Source organism: Lotus japonicus, chromosome 1 (assembly GCF_012489685.1).
Source record: "Lotus japonicus ecotype B-129 chromosome 1, LjGifu_v1.2".
Taxonomy (NCBI): domain Eukaryota; kingdom Viridiplantae; phylum Streptophyta; class Magnoliopsida; order Fabales; family Fabaceae; genus Lotus; species Lotus japonicus.
In genome coordinates this window covers 111595764-111612869 of record NC_080041.1, presented here as the reverse complement: position 1 = coordinate 111612869, position 17106 = coordinate 111595764, and the positions used below count along the sequence as shown (strand labels likewise).

The 17106-nt window shown below is 34.4% G+C and overlaps 2 protein-coding genes across 2 annotated transcripts; both read right to left on the bottom strand.

The window, feature by feature from the left end:
- Positions 1–3622: 3622 nt before the first annotated feature.
- Positions 3623–7694, bottom strand: LOC130719287 (homeobox-leucine zipper protein MERISTEM L1-like). The gene is made up of 10 exons (XM_057569916.1): positions 7468–7694; positions 7241–7358; positions 6287–6475; positions 5754–6200; positions 5576–5677; positions 5202–5402; positions 4926–5100; positions 4529–4809; positions 4080–4175; positions 3623–3985 (listed from the first exon to the last, which is right to left on the bottom strand). The coding sequence occupies exons 1-10, from the start codon at positions 7692–7694 to the stop codon at positions 3623–3625; spliced, it is 2199 nt and encodes a 732-aa protein (XP_057425899.1).
- Positions 7695–15044: 7350 nt separating this feature from the next.
- LOC130729247 (probable glutathione S-transferase) lies at positions 15045–16357 on the bottom strand. Its single transcript, XM_057580932.1, has 2 exons — positions 15903–16357; positions 15045–15562 (listed from the first exon to the last, which is right to left on the bottom strand). The coding sequence occupies exons 1-2, from the start codon at positions 16221–16223 to the stop codon at positions 15206–15208; spliced, it is 678 nt and encodes a 225-aa protein (XP_057436915.1). The 5' UTR covers positions 16224–16357; the 3' UTR covers positions 15045–15205.
- Positions 16358–17106: the final 749 nt, after the last annotated feature.

Here is a 17106-nt window from a genome sequence, read left to right as displayed (position 1 = left end):
TTTTTTTAAAACAAACTAGTATATATTTGAAAGGAAATTATCCAAGAATAGACCAATTAAATAACATATTGAGTGCCTAGAAGAATGAATCTATTAAGTGCAACATTTATTTTTAATTAAATTCAATTTATTGAGTATTTTGAATTGATAAAAAGCAGAAGAGGAGCGTGACCTTTCATTTGATCTCTTTGAATTCGTCTTAATCTTGAACGTTCATTAAAACCTAATGAAAACTCAAATATTGATAGACTGGATTTATTTACGGAACTAAATATCTTAAAATAAATTATATATGTAGAAAATGATACACCAATTGACATACTTAATTATGTAAAAAAATAATTGATTCTTTCCCAAATGCATATACTGCTTATAGAATAATATAACAATTCTTGTAAGTGTTACTTATGCGGAACGTACTTTTTCAAAATTAAAATTAATAAAATCATATATAAGATCAACAATATCTCAGCAAAGATTAAATGAGTTGACTTTATTATCTATTGGAAAAGAAACTTTAAAAGAATCGATTATGATAATTTAATAAACGATTATGAATCTCAAAAAGCCCAAAAATAAATTTTATTTAAATTATTTATATAAAAAAATTAATTTCATAAAGGCCCAATTTTTAGAGTTCGCTTTAGGCCTCAATATTGGTTGAGACGGCCCTGATCAAGACTCGTGGACGTTGGAGAACTGAGACCTACACAGTTCAAATGTCGATGGGTAAGTGCACCATCACCTTACATCTAGGAATGAAGATTAATGGTCGGTTGTCACCTGGATGACACTGGATGAGCGGAAGCCTGGAGAGATAAATACTCATAAGGAAAATCTTAAATACCAGGCTGCATCATATGATTACATCACAAAGAAACATCCATATTTTTTTTGTTACAAGAGGAAGACAAAAAAAAATTCATATCCGCAAATAATTTTGGGTTTGCATTTTTTGTTAAATATTTTATTTTTTTGCAACACTATGGGGTGAGGGTGAAAATGGGGGGTGTTAGTTAAATGAGTGGATTTTGTATTCTAACTTCTTTTACCTCTTGCTTTTGTGAGGTGAAAATTCTAGGTTTTTTAAGATCTCATGACGTTTAGGCACATATGACAAATGTTTTTTGTAATTAAAAAAGAAAATATGACAAATGTGTTGTTTTTTACTAACCATGACACGTACATTTTTTTCGAACTCAACTACACGTACATTTTTTTCAATTAAAAAGAAAATGTGAAAAATATTTTTTTTACTAACCCTGGCATGTACATATATATTTTTTTAATTAAAAAGCAAATATGACAAATATGTTTTTTTTTTACTAACCATGACATGTACATAATTGATATCAAGGGAAGAACGCAGTGTGTGACACATACTTCGAGCTTCCAAAGAATATTAAAAGAAAAAATTGATATACATACACACACACACACACACGTGTAAGGGCCAGAAACTAAGGTGTAAAAGTGCTTATAAATCTAAACATTAGTTTAAGCTAGTTGCAGTTTAGATCTGATCATATCAAAGCAATGCAAACAATACTAATATCATTCAAGAACATAATTAATGTCTTACTTTCTTTGCAAGACTTTCAGTATAAACTATAAACTAACGAAGTTTTTTCTGTTTTTCTCATGATGCTGGTTGTTCCAACCGAATTTGTAAATTAAAGGAAAAAATAGAGATATCACCAATGTCTAATAACTATGTTGATGGGGACCAAAAATTTGAAAATCCTGAGAGGGAAGAACAAAACTTAAGCCTCAAGATTTTTTAGTTAGCATTAAAAGCAAAGTTAGCCTTATAACTTTCTTGCTTTTCCCTTTTGTTGATTTTTCTTCTTTAGTTAACTAGTTTTCAAAGTTATATGTTTAAATTTAACGTATCTTACTTTTAATTTGAACCCGCTCCAATACAAGTTTAAAAGGGGAATGGTCGTTTGTTGCCTCTTCTGCCCAAGAGTTTGCTTTTGGTTCAATTAAATGTGTTAAATTGGTCAGTGCATTGGCAAAATGGCGTGAAATGTGTGAACAATTAAAGAGAAATACTCGTTCCTAGTATTTTTGAATTTTGAATTTGAATTGAAAGTAAAAGTGATATGGGGACTCAAATATGTTCCCTTCCTCGATTCTCAATTGTTTCTTTTATGATACGTGCAAGAAAAATAAAATAGAATATTACATAATAATAACATTTCTCTATAAAAAAAAGAAAAATTCCACACTCCTAGAAAATATAATAGAATAAAGAATAAATTAACCCCTCTGAAATTTAAAAAATGTGCTTAAAATTACTTCAAATAAGTTTATGAATATCATCACATAATAATAAATTTCTATGAGACCATAGAAATTTAGAATATGTGAGCAGAGAAATCTAGTTCCTCTAGGGACTCACCGCTATAGCGTCGAGGGGCATGTCTCCTCTGGTGGACTGTTGCCATGTTAATGCAAAACATGTAAGGTCTAACCAACATGTGTCTGTATTTTGGGGTAGGGTAGGTCCCCGTCATATTGCTTTTTGTGTGGTTCTCCTGCAAGGGAATCATATGGAATAGTCGGACGCAGGAGTTTATGTTGGAGGCCATTTTGGGTCGACTATTCCTTTTCGAGCATTGTAAATATTTACGTACTATATTTTTTACGAATTGATTACTGTTGTCTTCAGACTTCTATATATATGTGGTGGGTTAGTACATATGTATGATCTTTATGCATAACATGTTTGGAAATCTCTTTGGTTTTGAAAACGAAAAAATGTACTTTTTTTATGAACACTATTGCATATTAAATGTGAAAAATGTTATTATTGTGATCTCTGAAAGTTGAAGCGTTATATATAAGCAATGTGACTTTGTAGTACCTCGATCTTGTTGGGCCGGTGGGTCAGCATATAGTTGCGCCCTCATTAACGACTATGAATCGAATAAAGATTCATATTGTCTTCCAAATTAAAAATGTCATTAAAACTAATTTTTTTTTATAAATTTACGTGAAGGTTAAGAAAGCTATTTGTGTAATTGATGTTGTAAATGATCAACTTAACACCAAAGGAGACCAAAATGAAAGTTGAGAAGCTTAAAAGAAAAATTAATAAAAAGACACCACAATTAATAAAGTTTAAAAGGAGCATCAAAATGCTCAATGTTTATAACTCATAAACTCAACATTAAAAGACAGTAGAAGAAATTTTCTCCCAACCTCAAAATCCAATATACTAAAAGGTCTTTTCAAATATTAAACAGATGCTAAAACATTGATTTAGAGATATAAAGTATGGTGAAACCACTCTCATCTTCTTCATTTGGAAAAAGCCAATGCTCCTTAGGTGCATTCATTGACTTTGATCCCTGATTCTGAACACTTAAGTAGGTGACACCGTCCCATTTGTGAATTTCGCACATCTTTGTCTACTAACTGCATGTATCAAACAAAAGCAAACATCACATTTTGGATTCCTTATTAAAAAAAAAGCTTGCTCTTAAGATTCCAATTAGCATAAAATAAAATGTTATTTAAACTTCAAACCAATACACATCATTAATAAATCCTTAAGTACAATGTAAATTAATCCCAATGAATAAAAAATGTTAATCAATTTGCTTACTCTCTAAAATCAGGTTCTCTCGCGCATCATTGCAGCTTGGATTTTTTCAATTGTGCCCTTCGTCGATTTGTACAAAGAGGACACTATACCAGGAGGTAGTGGTGCTAGTGTTTCTTTAACCAATACCTGATAAGCAAATGTTCCTAAACAACGCCCAGATCCAACATCTGTTATGGGCCCTCCACTCAATCCAGGCCCATCAGGAAGAATGGCAAAGCCCGAGGGCTGCAGGGTACCATAATCTAGATTGGAGCCACTCATGACTAAATTCATGATACTAGTTTCAATTGGAGCATAAACCACATATGAGCCTGTAGAGTCAGTGCAAGCCTCTTGAATTATGGCCTTGTTGTTTTCATTGCCATTTGAACTCTACAGTATCATTTAACAAAAAACATTATAGGTTATTTGTTGTTATAAGAAATATCTTGGATGTTCCAAATGCGAAATGAAACCCCCAACTTACATTGGCATGAAGTAAAGATACAAAGTTACCAGGATCACGACCGGTTGCTATGTGTGCCATTTCTTGAACTAGAAAGCCGTCAGTGAGAATATCCCACTGTAAATTCCACAAAACTTTTCTAATTTTAATTGATAACATATAGAAACCAAATCAAGAGCAAAAATAAACTATTAAATCCTTAGAATTCACTGCAAGTTTCTACGTTTATTAGGTGTATAGTGAGAGCCCAAAGTTGTAATGGGCCAAGGAAACATACATCAATAGAACGAGCAAGACATCACATCTTTACCCAAAATCTTAAATGTTGGTTGTAAAGTCACATATTATCTTCATTTTATTCATTTTTATCCAACATGGGACTCCACACTAAAAAAATGTGCATTCATAAGATATATAAAATTCTTTTTCTGCTACTATCATGTAAGCATTATTTGAAATATTGTCCTTACCTGGTTTCTTGAGTTTACATTTTGAAGAAAATCAAAGAGACTCTTGGAAGGAACTGAAAGCGAGAAACATATTGCAGCATTGATAACAAGACCGATTATTGCGCCTGATGCGTCAGTATGGTTTCTGGTCATGATCCTCACATCATCAACCCCATTAGGTGGTATTGTTTGGACTGTCCAAACATGTGGTGGTTGTGGGGAAGAACCAACATAATAGCAATAGCTCTGCATAATTTTCTCGGCCAACTTCATCAAGCTTTTTCTTCCTTCAGGAGTTATCCCTGTATCATATGCATAAAAGGAATGAAATTCAAAATTAAGTGTAAGACTTTATGAAATTTTGATCTAGCAAGATCTTAATGTGAATGTAATGAAAATAATTGAGAAAAATATAAACCACTAAGGTCCTCTGGTGGAATGTTTGATGCCATTGTGCAAGCAAGACGTTCACATTGTCTATCTAAAGTTGCTATCCACCGTTTAGCTCCAAAGGCAAAGCCAGAAGTAACTAGATGTTTAAAGAGATCATGCACCACTTTGTCTTTAACTTCTACATGTTCAATCCATGTAACCTGAAGAGTACAATTAATTAGTTTGAATACTTGAATATCAATTACGAACTATGAATGTGGTGGACCATTGATTGAAGAATTATTTTCATTTTAACCAACACCTTTGAGAAACCATTTGTTAATTCTTGAATCATACAACCAGAGGCTCGTCTTCTACATTTGGAGGCAGCATCAGGTCTCACATAGTCCAAGGAAATATCAACAACCGCCCATGCCCCATCAGGGTGATACTTACAGTACCTTAAGAAATAGTTATCACGGGTTGGAACAAGATGTGCCAACACTTGAAACTTTGCTGAGATCTGAAAAAATCAAAATATATATTACGTGAAACGCCACCATGTTTAAAAATTTCTAAATACAAAATTAATTATGAGAAGAAATTCAGGTTTCGAAATTGATTATATGAAAAGAGAAATACATACAAACATGTTATTAATCAGTTCTAGCAAAAGGTGAAGAAGGGGATGCATACCACTTTCAAGGCTCCATCATAGCTTCCTGGCACTCCAATTGATAAGATTTCTGTTGTCGTTGCACTTGAAACAATATTGGGAAACATAGTTGACCATTGGTTCTGAAAATTAAAGGTAAATATATATAGTTGTGAAAATTAATCTTTGGGAACATTAATAATATTTAATAATACTCACCACATCCATTAGTATTTCAATGAGGTTACTTGGGTTCATGATAACAACTGTAGTTTCCCTTGAAGCTTCAGATCTAAACCCCAAGGGTTTTGGACCTAGTCCTAGAGAGAAAGCCTTAAAGTATTCTTGTTGATTTAGAATCTCAGTATCAAATCCAGGGATCCATAAAGGTGCTACATTGTGAACCATCTTGGTAAATTCCTCCATTGCTCCAACCGCAAGCTTCACCATGCAGGTTTTCTCAAGTTCTGTAAAAGGAGTGTTGATAATTGACCTTTGAGTGTCCCATCTACCACCATGAACTTGCACTGACATGCATGGTTGCGGAACATAGTTAACAACATCAAGAGAGTTCGAAGGAACTAGAGTGTGAGTTGGTAGTGGTGGCATGTTAGAGAAGGAAGTCGATGTAGGATTTTTAGCAATTGTTTCTGCCATCTTTTCTATCTGAAAGTAAAACAAAGTAAAATAGTTCAACAAAGAGGAAGAAACAAAGAAAATATTTGTTGAGAGATAAAAGTTGTGGTATGTGCCTCTTCTTTTAGTCGAGCATTCTCGAGCCTTAATTGCTGATTTTCATAGGACACTTCACGAACATAAGTTTGGCCTCCACAACTAGCACACTTAGCATTATTCAATGCCTCCTTGTACATAAGAATCTCAGCGCGAAGCTTCTCAATCTCAGCAGTCGAAATATCATTAGTATGACGTTCCAACATAGCCTACATGATGGGAAAACTTAATGTTATTGCATTTTGGAAAAAATATATAGGGATACACAACCTTGTACGATGTTTACACTCCACTTGGCAGAAAAGAAAAGATAAGAGATGAAACTATCAAGGAGGAATTGAGAGATATATAGTAAAACATATATTGAATCAAATTATGAAGTTTGGTGAACACCTACTTTGGATGTAGACATCTATATAAATAATAGTGAAAAAGGAAGAGAAGTCAAATATTTAATGTGAGTGATATATAATGTGATTTGGTAGGAAGAGAAAAGTAAGATAGAAAAAAAATTGGGAATATGTGTGTTGTTGTTACGATTGGTGGTTTATGAATCAAGATTGTAAAAATAAACATGGCTCATTTAAGACAAGTCGAACAAATCTTAGGAAAAAATTTACACACCACAAATCCCCTCATACATAGGGAAAGATAAAAACATAAGAGAGAGAAATGAGGGGGTCTGAAAAGTTTTATGATAGGAATTTAGAGAGAGGGAGAGATAAGAAAGAAAAATGACGGAAATGAGATATATGGAAAATCGAGTATAAATGTATCAAAATTTCACATTGAGGGAGAAAAAAATAGAGGAAAGAGAAGTGAAAGATTATAGATGACTCGTAAGATAAAAAAATAAAAAAATTAAGTGAAAATAAAATAGAAAATAAAGTAGTTCAGAGACGCCAATTCATGTTGATATTGACTTAAAGTTTAATGCTACTAGTATAGACGATTATAGAGGTTTTGTCTCCTACCTTCATCTGGGAGCGCTTATTTTGGAACCAAAATCTTACTTGTGAGGAGTTCAGCCCGATCAAATCGCTAAGCTCTCTCCTTTGCTCATCATCTGGGTAAGGGTACTCCTTGAAGAAGCTGACAAGAGCAGAGTTCAAAAACAAAATGCGGAGCAGTTCGCAAAGCTAAGAAATAAAACATGTATGAACTATTAGATAACAAAAAAAGAGGTGCACCGGTGCCCTACTTTTCCATCTCTTTTATTTGGTGCTGAGTGTGACGCATATATCGTTTCCTTCCCTGTTGGTTGGGATTTTGGAGTTGAGTGGCATTGTCGCTAGAAGAAGGAGGAGCTTCTTCCACATTCTGGATAGCTGTCCCTACAGGTTGTTCACCATCTCTGTTATTGTCAGCATGGGATGAGGTTATTGGTGTCTGCTGGGATGATGACACGTTATGCTCGACTTGTGCCATGATGTCCCTGTGCTTTCGGAAAATAGTTTGTTCTTCAATCTAGCATAACATTAGTAAAACACTTCAACGTAAGTGAAAAAAATTAAACAGACAGAAGAGTACATAGTTTGAAAAGGAAATAATTAAATAAATGAAAAGGTACTCATTTGAAATCATTTATTTTCCAAAATTGAAATAAATAAAATATTCCATAATTATTAGTTTAATACATGATATATATAACAGGCATTAATTTCTCACATAAGAACATGAAAAAAGTTACATATATATAAAGTTGTAGAATAAGAAAGAAATAAATAAATAAAGAAAATTACCCCCATATTATTAATTATATGAATTTTTTTGTTCATGCACGTCTTAATTCCATCCTCAGAGTCAATAAAGATAAGAATAAAAGAGAGAGAGAAGAGAGACGCGTGATGAGTAAAGTGATATGAAAAGAAGTAAAAGATCGGAAGAAAAATTCGATGAAAATAAGACTGAAGAGAAAGTAACTACGAATCTACCAGAAATTAAAACATCTATTATTAAAAAGTAAGCTTTTTACTCCATTCAAAATCATTTTCCAATCTTTCAAGCTTCAATCTTGTATGAAAATGTTTATAAGAAGAAACAAAAATTAAGACATTAAAAAGGGAAGAACTCACCTAAATTTCTTCTCAAGTCGCTGACACCACTTCAAAAATACTGAAATGATCAGAGCAACTCTTCTGTGAAATTGCTGGTGTTGTGAAATTCTCGTGTCACCCTCACCCATATATATAACCATAAGGGTTAATAGTGTGGGGTTAAAAATATTAATGCATACCCTGATATTCTGTGTGTCACATTAAAAATATTTAATGCCTGGAACTGCTAACAAGCTAAGTAAACTCCTAACTTTCGCTTGTACTTAATGATGTTACATAATTATTTGACAAAATGTCAAATGGTAATTTAAAAAAGATACTTCCTCCGTTTCAAAATAACTGTTCATTTTGGAAAAAAATTTGTTTCTAAATAAATATTCAATTAGAATTTCAAGAAAGCATTAATTGATGTTTTTCTAAATAATACATTTACAAAAAGAATAAATGAAGAGAGATAAAAATACATTAATAAAATTAATTGCACTTCTTAATATGTGCCAAATATGCGCATGTCTTTCTTCCATTTACTTCTAGTAACTGAAGAGTGTATTAAAAATAAATGTAGACATCCAATTCAAGAAAAAGTTTCCATTGGGACAACTAATTTCTCACACAAAGTCACAAGATTTGAGGGTTTAAGAAGGTGGATCCTCGTCTGAAACCGTATGTGGGGCACCGTGTAGTTAAATTGTTTGTGGAGAATCAAGTAATACAATATTATATCATATATCACATCTATTATTTATCTATTTTTTATTTCTTTCTCACTCTAAGTGTCTACAACTCTCGGTATCTACCAAACATTTTTCATTTTTACGCATATCTGTGTGTTAGATTTACAAATATTTGAATTTTTATTTTTCTATCGTCTTAAGGTTTTTCTTGTTATCTTGTAAGAGGAAAGAAAAGTAAAACATTAAGTGGATGGATAATAATTGTTGTAATAAATATGAGTAATAATACTACTTTCTTTTTTCTTTTTGAAATTCTATAATACTAATTACTAATTAATGACTCTTTATATAACGTTCAAAAAAAAGACTCTTTATATTATTAATGGTTAGATTTCTCCATTTATCATATGTTATATATTCAAATTATTATATATTTAAATAACATAAAATATTATCATTAATAACATTGATAAAAATTGAAATATGTATTATTTTTATATATTAAATTTATGTAAAGCATTAAAATTATTTCAAACAAAAAAATGTCACTATACCATTAACTTTACTTCTTTTCTGTAATTTTTGAGAAATATATTTTAAAAATATTTAATATATACATATATATAGGAAATGTATCTTATGAGAAAGTTTCTTATGTTAGAAAAATAAGACTAATTTCTAACCATTAGATTAAAATAAACGGATGAGATTAAAACATTCACTTAAGCGAATCACGTGATTCCTTTTTCCTTTTTCAGTTCTCAAACCGTGGAAAATACCCCGGGAAATCCACTCTTTTCATTCTCCACCACGCTCCCATTACTTGTGAGGCTGTGACCTAGGCCCCAATTTCACGTTCTCCCACTCTTGTGATTTTAATACTTATTATTCTCTTTAGATAAACAGGTGTCTCTGTTTCTCATTTTAAATCAATGCTTGCCTTATTCAAAGTGTGCTTTCTTCTTTACCGTTGTTTTATCTTTCTTTCTTTAAGATGCCAGCAGGGGTGCTGCGAGTTTGCAACCAACTCATGAGGAGGTTTCTATGGGGTGGCTCAGAGGGAATTGATAAAATTGCTTGGGTAAAATGGATGGATGTTTGTAAGCCCAAGAGCCAGGGTGGACTGGGGTTAAAAGATTTTTCAATCTTTAATAAGGCTCTAATGGGTAAGTGGAGGTGGCGTTTTCTAAATGAACCTGCCAACTTTTGGTGCAGGGTGATTAAAGCTCAGACTGATATGGGTAGGTGTAAGTCTTCTTGGTGGAGGGATGTGGTATCTCTGTGTTCAGATGAGTCTAGACACTGGTTTGATGATGGTCTGGGGAAGTCACTTGGGGAGGGAGATAAAACTAGTTTCTGGTTAGAGGATTGGTCTGGCCTGGGTTGCTTGGAAGGCAGATTCCATAGGCTGTATAACTTGTCTCAGAATAAGTATGCTGCCATAAAAGAGGTTGGAGAGGGGCAGGACGATGTGTGGTGTTGACTGTTGACGTGGAGGAGGGGTTTAAGGGGGAGGGAGGAATTGTGGCTACAGGATTTTCTTGAAGGTGTTAATACTGGTTGTTTGCGGGAAGGCAGGCCTGATAGGTGGTTGTGGGAGCCAGGAGGGGAAGGGGTTTATACAGTTAACTCAGCTTATTCTTTTTTGCAGGATGCAGCTGTGGTGGACCCAGATGTTGACTTCAATCTGGTTTGGATAGGTCTTGCCCCTTCAAATGTCAAGGCCTTTGTTTGGCGGTTGATGTTGAATCGTGTTCAAACAAAGGTTAATCTTTGGCGGCGTCAAGTTATGAGGGATGCACAAAATTTTCTTTGCCCGTTATGTCAACTTGAGGATGAGAGTACTGATCACTTATTTTGCTCTTGCGGGTGCTCTATGGAGGTTTGGCAGGCAGTGTTCCGCTGGTTGGGGGTCTCCACTGCATTACCTGTTAAGATTAAATCATTGTTTGCTCAATTCCCGGTCTTTGGCAGTCGAAGTTCACAGAGGGAGGCTTTACTGGTTGTTTGGATGGTGACTTGTTGGTCTATTTGGTTGATGCGCAATAATATCATTTTTAAAGATGGGGTGTTTGATGCTTGTTTGCTTTTGGATTTGATTCAAACACGTTCCTGGCATTGGATCAAAGCAAAGAAGAAAGGATTTTGTAATTCCCTGTTTGAGTGGAAAATGTGTCCCCTGAGTTGCTTAGCTCCACTATAAACTTGGCTTCTAGTAGCTGCTGTAGTTTGTATTTAGTAGTACAGTAGCTGGTCTGGGTTTGTGTTTGGCAGGGGAGTGGTATTTGTTTGTGTGGGCTGTTTGCTTTTCTCGGCTGGGTGATATGTAGGGGTTCTGTTTTGGTAGTTTTTTGTTGTTTTTTCTGGTTTTCTTTTATTTTCTTTTCTTTTTGTATTTGGGTTTGACATCCCTTGAGTCATTTTTTAATGCAATTATTGGTTTATCAAAAAAAAAAAATGCGTGCCCTAACCCACAATCAATACCTTAGGGTCCTTTAAAATTCAACAAAGAAACTTAATGAAGTTTAGAGGGTGATAAAGTGCTGGATTTGTGTGGGATAAACGATGAGATGATGAACATGATGGGATGAGCGTGGATGGTGTTGCTCGATGACATTGAGAAAGACAGAAAGATGATTGTATGTTTCAGAACATGCGAGATTAGGATTTAGGAATGGGGAAGAATGGGGAAGCACGTGATTCAACTAGGTGTATGTTTTAATCTCATCCGTTTATTTTAATCTAATGGTTAGAAATTATTCTTATCTTTCTCACATAAGAAAAAATTTCTCATAAGATACATCCTATATATATATATATATATTAATTAATTAAATTTATTTGGGATATGAAATGCTTATTACTAGAATTTAAGAGTTTTAGTTCACATAATGATATTTAATATTTTCAAGTAAATAAATTACTAAATTATTAAAATTACTTCATTGTTAGTTATAAAGTATTAATGCAAAATCTAAAAGTAATATTTGAGAAATATTTATAAAAAGGCCGTTTTAATTTATCATGAACTGATTTTGTTGGAGCCCTAGGTCCCCAGGGTTTGTTGACGAAGGCAACATATGCTTTACTCACTGTGATACAACTGGGTTTGGTGTATGATGCTCTGACGAGGCTTCTCTCCATGTCCTTATGACCCAGATTAGTTCTCGTTGGTTGAATTAGGTGCAGGAGGTCTTATCTTTTCCTGGCCTACCGGTAGTGTTAGGCAAATAAACCTCGACCATATTTTTAATGATGACGATAAGCAAGGTTATAAAAGCTAATAATTGTATGTCTTTCAAAGTGTTCAAACGTTAAGCAAAAGAAGATCATCTACTATCCAGTCTTCTCAAACATAAAGTCAAACGCCTACTCAAAAGTCATTATAGAAAATCCAGAAGACTACAAGAAACATGAAGGAAAAGCAAAGAAATATCGTTTATTTGAAGCATCGTAAAAAGCACACCGGGAAAAGTACATGTCTACTTAAGCTTCAACAGTCTATCTTTTGAGAGACAAAATATTGCTAGAATGAAAGGAATACAAGGCTCAACTAACTCCTAGACGATACACAACATGAAAAAATTCATTGTTTGACATATATAGTATGGTGCAATAAAGATACAATACATCACATCAGAGGTACTCTACAAAATATAATCTATAGAAAGCTTCTCCAACACACTGATTATGAAGAATATTGGTACACAATTAACGGTGGAGGATAAGGTGCAATATTGGGTGGGTCTTGCACTGGTGCAAGACATCTTTATAGCCACATAAATAGAATATTCCATAAAGATGCTATACTTGTTACTTGTTTAACCTGGAAAAGTTTAATTATGGTTTATTTAAATTTTATTTATCTTCTTACATTAATGTCCTTTAGTATATTGAGTCAAATGTATTGTCACCCACAAACCTCTAGAACCACCACCGGAAATCACCGGAGCTCCGCCGCTATATATGCTAAACCACTCAACCCAAACCCAATTCAGAATCTCCTGACCCATCGTCATCATCTTCCCCAACTTCCATGTCAAACCACCCAACCCCAAGCCAAGATCCAGTAATGGTTTTTTCTTGAATCCTTGTGCAGAAAGCACCAGATCAGTTCATTTCACCATATTACTCTAGAATCTTCAAAAAAAAAAAAAAAACAGAAGCAAATTGAACCCCTCAACCAAAACTTGTTCTTTGCCCTCTATGTCAAAAAGATCAAGTCTTTATGGTGTCAAGAATGAAGATGTAAAGTTCCAACTTTTCCAGTCTCTGGGTTGAACGCTGGTGCAGTGGTGTGCGTGGTGGTCGAAGGTGCGAGCCAGGAAAGGGGCGGTGGTCATAGTAGATCTGGGTCACTAAATCCTTCATTTTTTTTACCTCCCTTCAAATCTCACTCTCACCTGCAAAATTCAAGATCTGGCCACTACTACTTGTCTAAATATATAAGGTATTTTAACATGGCCACCTTCAAATCTCAGTCCCACTTGCAACCTCTTTGTGTTTGTGAAAAATGGAAACTTATCTTTGGTGTTCATTGCATGTACGATCATTAATTTATGAAACAAAGGTGAAACCTTTCATTTGTTATTTAGGGGTTTTGTTGTTAACATTTGGTTTCAGGCAAGGGAGAAAAGGTCATGGAGTTTTCATGATTTGGAGATGGAGGTGGGGAAGGAGAGGCACAGTGGAGCAGAGGAAGGAGCAGAGGCAAGGGAGAAAGAAGAACACATGAGGATAATTGTATAATATAGTCTTTTATATATTTTTAAATTTTTTCTCAGCAGTAACTAATACCTGTTACAACAGGTCAAATTTGGTCTTGCATGGTGCAAGACTTAGAACAGCCGCCCACAATTAACAATGTACAACTACAAGAAGTCCGAAAAAAAAATAACTCTCTCTCTCTCTCTCCCTCCCTCCCTCCCTCCCTCTCTCCTTCTCTCTCTCTCATCAAGCTTAATCTTCTATCAAATTGAACACCTGAGAAAACAATAATTATTTTTTCACACCTCAAAATGAGGTGAAATGAGGTGGAGGAAGAGAGAGATAGGAAGAAAAGAAAAAGTAAGAGTGAGAAAGTATAAGATGTGATAGATGATAAGAGGAGAGAGATAAAAATAAAAATAGGTTGAAATAAAGTGTATAAAAAAAGAAGTGTGTATATATCATTACCCTACTCCCTGAGAAAAAGAACCGTTAAAACAAACTCTAAGAAAACTAAAGGATACACTCAAACAACAGAGTAGTTGCGACTTTAGCTCTAACGTTCATAATTTTATCTCCTTCAGATGTAAAAGTCATATCCTAAGCTGAAGAATGTGTGCAATTAGAGTACATCACCATGCATGAGGTCATAGGCAAGCAATGAAGCTTGTAACACAGAAGAAGTGCACGATGGAGAAATATGCGCTAAGAGGTTGTAATCCCATATAGAAGATCTATGAGGCAACTCTAGAAAAACAAAGAAGAGCAAAAGGCTCAAAATAATGCATATACATTGAGAAAGAGAATGAAGAAATAATGGTGATCAAGACAAGTCAAATACACTACAACGTACATCCAGATCGGTTGAGGATCATATTTCTTAGGAATGAGAGTATACTAATGTCAAGCGAGCTCTATCCTGTAAGAGGGCTGCAAACTAGTACAACCATATGCATATCTCTCTAGAAATTGGGGATATATTTATGGGTGTGTTCTTGTTGATAATGAAAGAGGAAAAAGAAGGGAATGAAGATAGAATTTGGATGATGCAGAAAAACAATTTTAATTTTGGTTCTCTATAATCTTTTTTTTTGTTACAGTGGGAAAAAGGTTCTCTATAATCTACGTAAACATTTAAATATTTTTTGAAATAGCCATAAAACTCCACATCACCATTCACCAATGATGCCTATGTGGGTGGATGGGTGAGTGTTAGAGACTTAGAGTGTATAAGTACATTATCAATTAATTGGTGTGAGGGATTTAAACATGTGTATTTCCATAATTTTGGAGATATATATCAAAGAAATTTGTAGAGACAAAAACTAATTTAACCCAAATTTCTATGATGGGAAAGAAGACTTTTAACTGAAATAGCATAAACAAGAAAAAGTTCCTTGGACTTTCTTCACATGTGTGATGAAATCCCACGTTACATATATCAATTTATTATGAAATCTAAACAGCAACAACATCTGAATGCTGAGACTCAGATTCAGATCTATTTTGACGCAGTAAGGCTTTGATAAAGACCTTTGAAAAACGCAAAAACTGGGTCTCTAGGAGGCAGGCATTCTTTGACAACTGGGTGGTTCAGAAATTCTTGGCTCCATTTGTACAGCTTTGGAAATTTCTCAGCTGTGAACAATTGCAACCCTGCAATTTCCTGAATCATAGGGATCCAAAAAGCTATGAACACAGCAGTAATGTCCACAAACCCAAACTCCTCTCCCCCAAAGAACTTCTTGTCCTTCAACTCATTCTCAAGAAATTGCAGAGCCTCAAAGGATTCTTGAATGTTCTTCTCACGCTCTTTCTCATCAGCGGTGAAAACAGATTTCCATGCTGCTGTGACGACCTGATTTTACAAATAAAAATTTACATCATCAATCAATCGATCAATCATCAATTAGTATTAGAATTTGAGAATTCTAATTCAACCCCAAAACCTAGCTTGGAAATCATGTTGCCTTCCCATACGTAAACAGTGTCTTGAACATATCTCTAGGCAACGTGAGATTTTAAGAATTATGTTCAAAGTAATTAATACAAAATAGAATTTAGACTTTAGTCATATAGAAATAAACAAGTTTGTTAAAAAGAAGTTTAGATTTAGATGTCATGAGCTGAAGGGTGTCTTAATGAAATGAATCAATCAACAGAAAGGAAGAAAATTAGAAGTGGAGTTACTCAATTACCTTGTCATCTATGAATTTGGACCAGAATCTGGCCAAGGCTCTTTGGTAAGGATCAGTAGGCAAGATGGGGTTGCCTTTCCATGTCTCTTCAATGTACTCAAGAATCACAAGGGACTCTGCAATTGGCTTCTCATTGTGAACAAACACAGGAACCTTCTTGTGAACAGGATTGTATTTGAGGAGCAGTTCACTCTTATTTCTCAAGTTTTCTTCAATAAATTTGTATTCAACTCCCTTTAACTTGAGAGCAATCTGCACCCTGCACACAAATGGGCTTCCCGTTGCACCCAGAAGCTTCACCTCTTCCTGATTTGAAGCCATTGCACCTCTTCAATTCTCTTCTCAAACAACTAGTAATTCACTTTGTGTTCGGTCTCTGATTGAATCTTAAGACCTTCTTCTGCTTTTATAAGGCCGGGTATTATGCATTAATAGTTATTGGAGAATGGGCTAGAGAAAATGAAGAGATATACTTTCCCTACCTAGAAGATATGGAGCATCCGAAAACATGATGTAAGAGATTACGTATAAAGTATAATTAATTCAAAAATGTAACAGCTAGTAAGGGAACCCCAGCATGATTGTGACAGTTTGATGCACAAATGTCAAATAGAGATTTCACATTAGAAGGATCTAGAAAAATGAAGATACTTTCACTAAAATAAGAAGATTCCCAATACCAGAAAACATGATGTAAGGGGTTGCATAACATTCCCATATCCATGGTCGACGGATGATTCAATGAGTCGATGACTCAGATTGTGCATATGGCAAGTCACTTTCTGAAATGCAAATGGGAACACAGAAAAATATGAAAAAGTATTTCAAAAACCCTGATAAAATGAGTGGTTACAAATAACCCTGTTAGCTGACCATTATATCCCTCCCTCTTTTATCTATTTCCCATTATTATCATTATACTCCTCCAATTTCCTCTCTCTTTCATCTCTCTGCGGTGTCTGTTTCTCTTTCGATCGGCTGTAAGGGGAAATCGCGGTCGTAGCCTATGTCGCCGATGACGCAGTTGTTGAGTCGGTCTTTGAGTTCGACCTCTATCAACCAAATTGATGCTTTTCAGCCGAACTCGTATTCGGGAAAGTTCAAATTGATGCCATTGAGTTTTACATCCATATTACGGTGGTATATTACATCCATATCGAGTTTTACATTAAACGGTTAAAGTCCTGGTTAAAAGTTCTACACC

Coding starts and splice junctions, on each gene's coding strand:
- LOC130719287 (XM_057569916.1), bottom strand. CDS start 7,694: ATGGCACAAGTCGAGCATAACGTGTCATCATCCCAGCAGACACCAATA. Junction 4,176..4,528: donor ATGTAAACTCAAGAAACCAG/GTAAGGACAATA, acceptor TGGAATTTACAG/TGGGATATTCTCACTGACGG. Junction 3,986..4,079: donor TATCTTTACTTCATGCCAAT/GTAAGTTGGGGG, acceptor ATGATACTGTAG/AGTTCAAATGGCAATGAAAA.
- LOC130729247 (XM_057580932.1), bottom strand. CDS start 16,223: ATGGCTTCAAATCAGGAAGAGGTGAAGCTTCTGGGTGCAACGGGAAGC. Junction 15,563..15,902: donor CCAAATTCATAGATGACAAG/GTAATTGAGTAA, acceptor TTGTAAAATCAG/GTCGTCACAGCAGCATGGAA.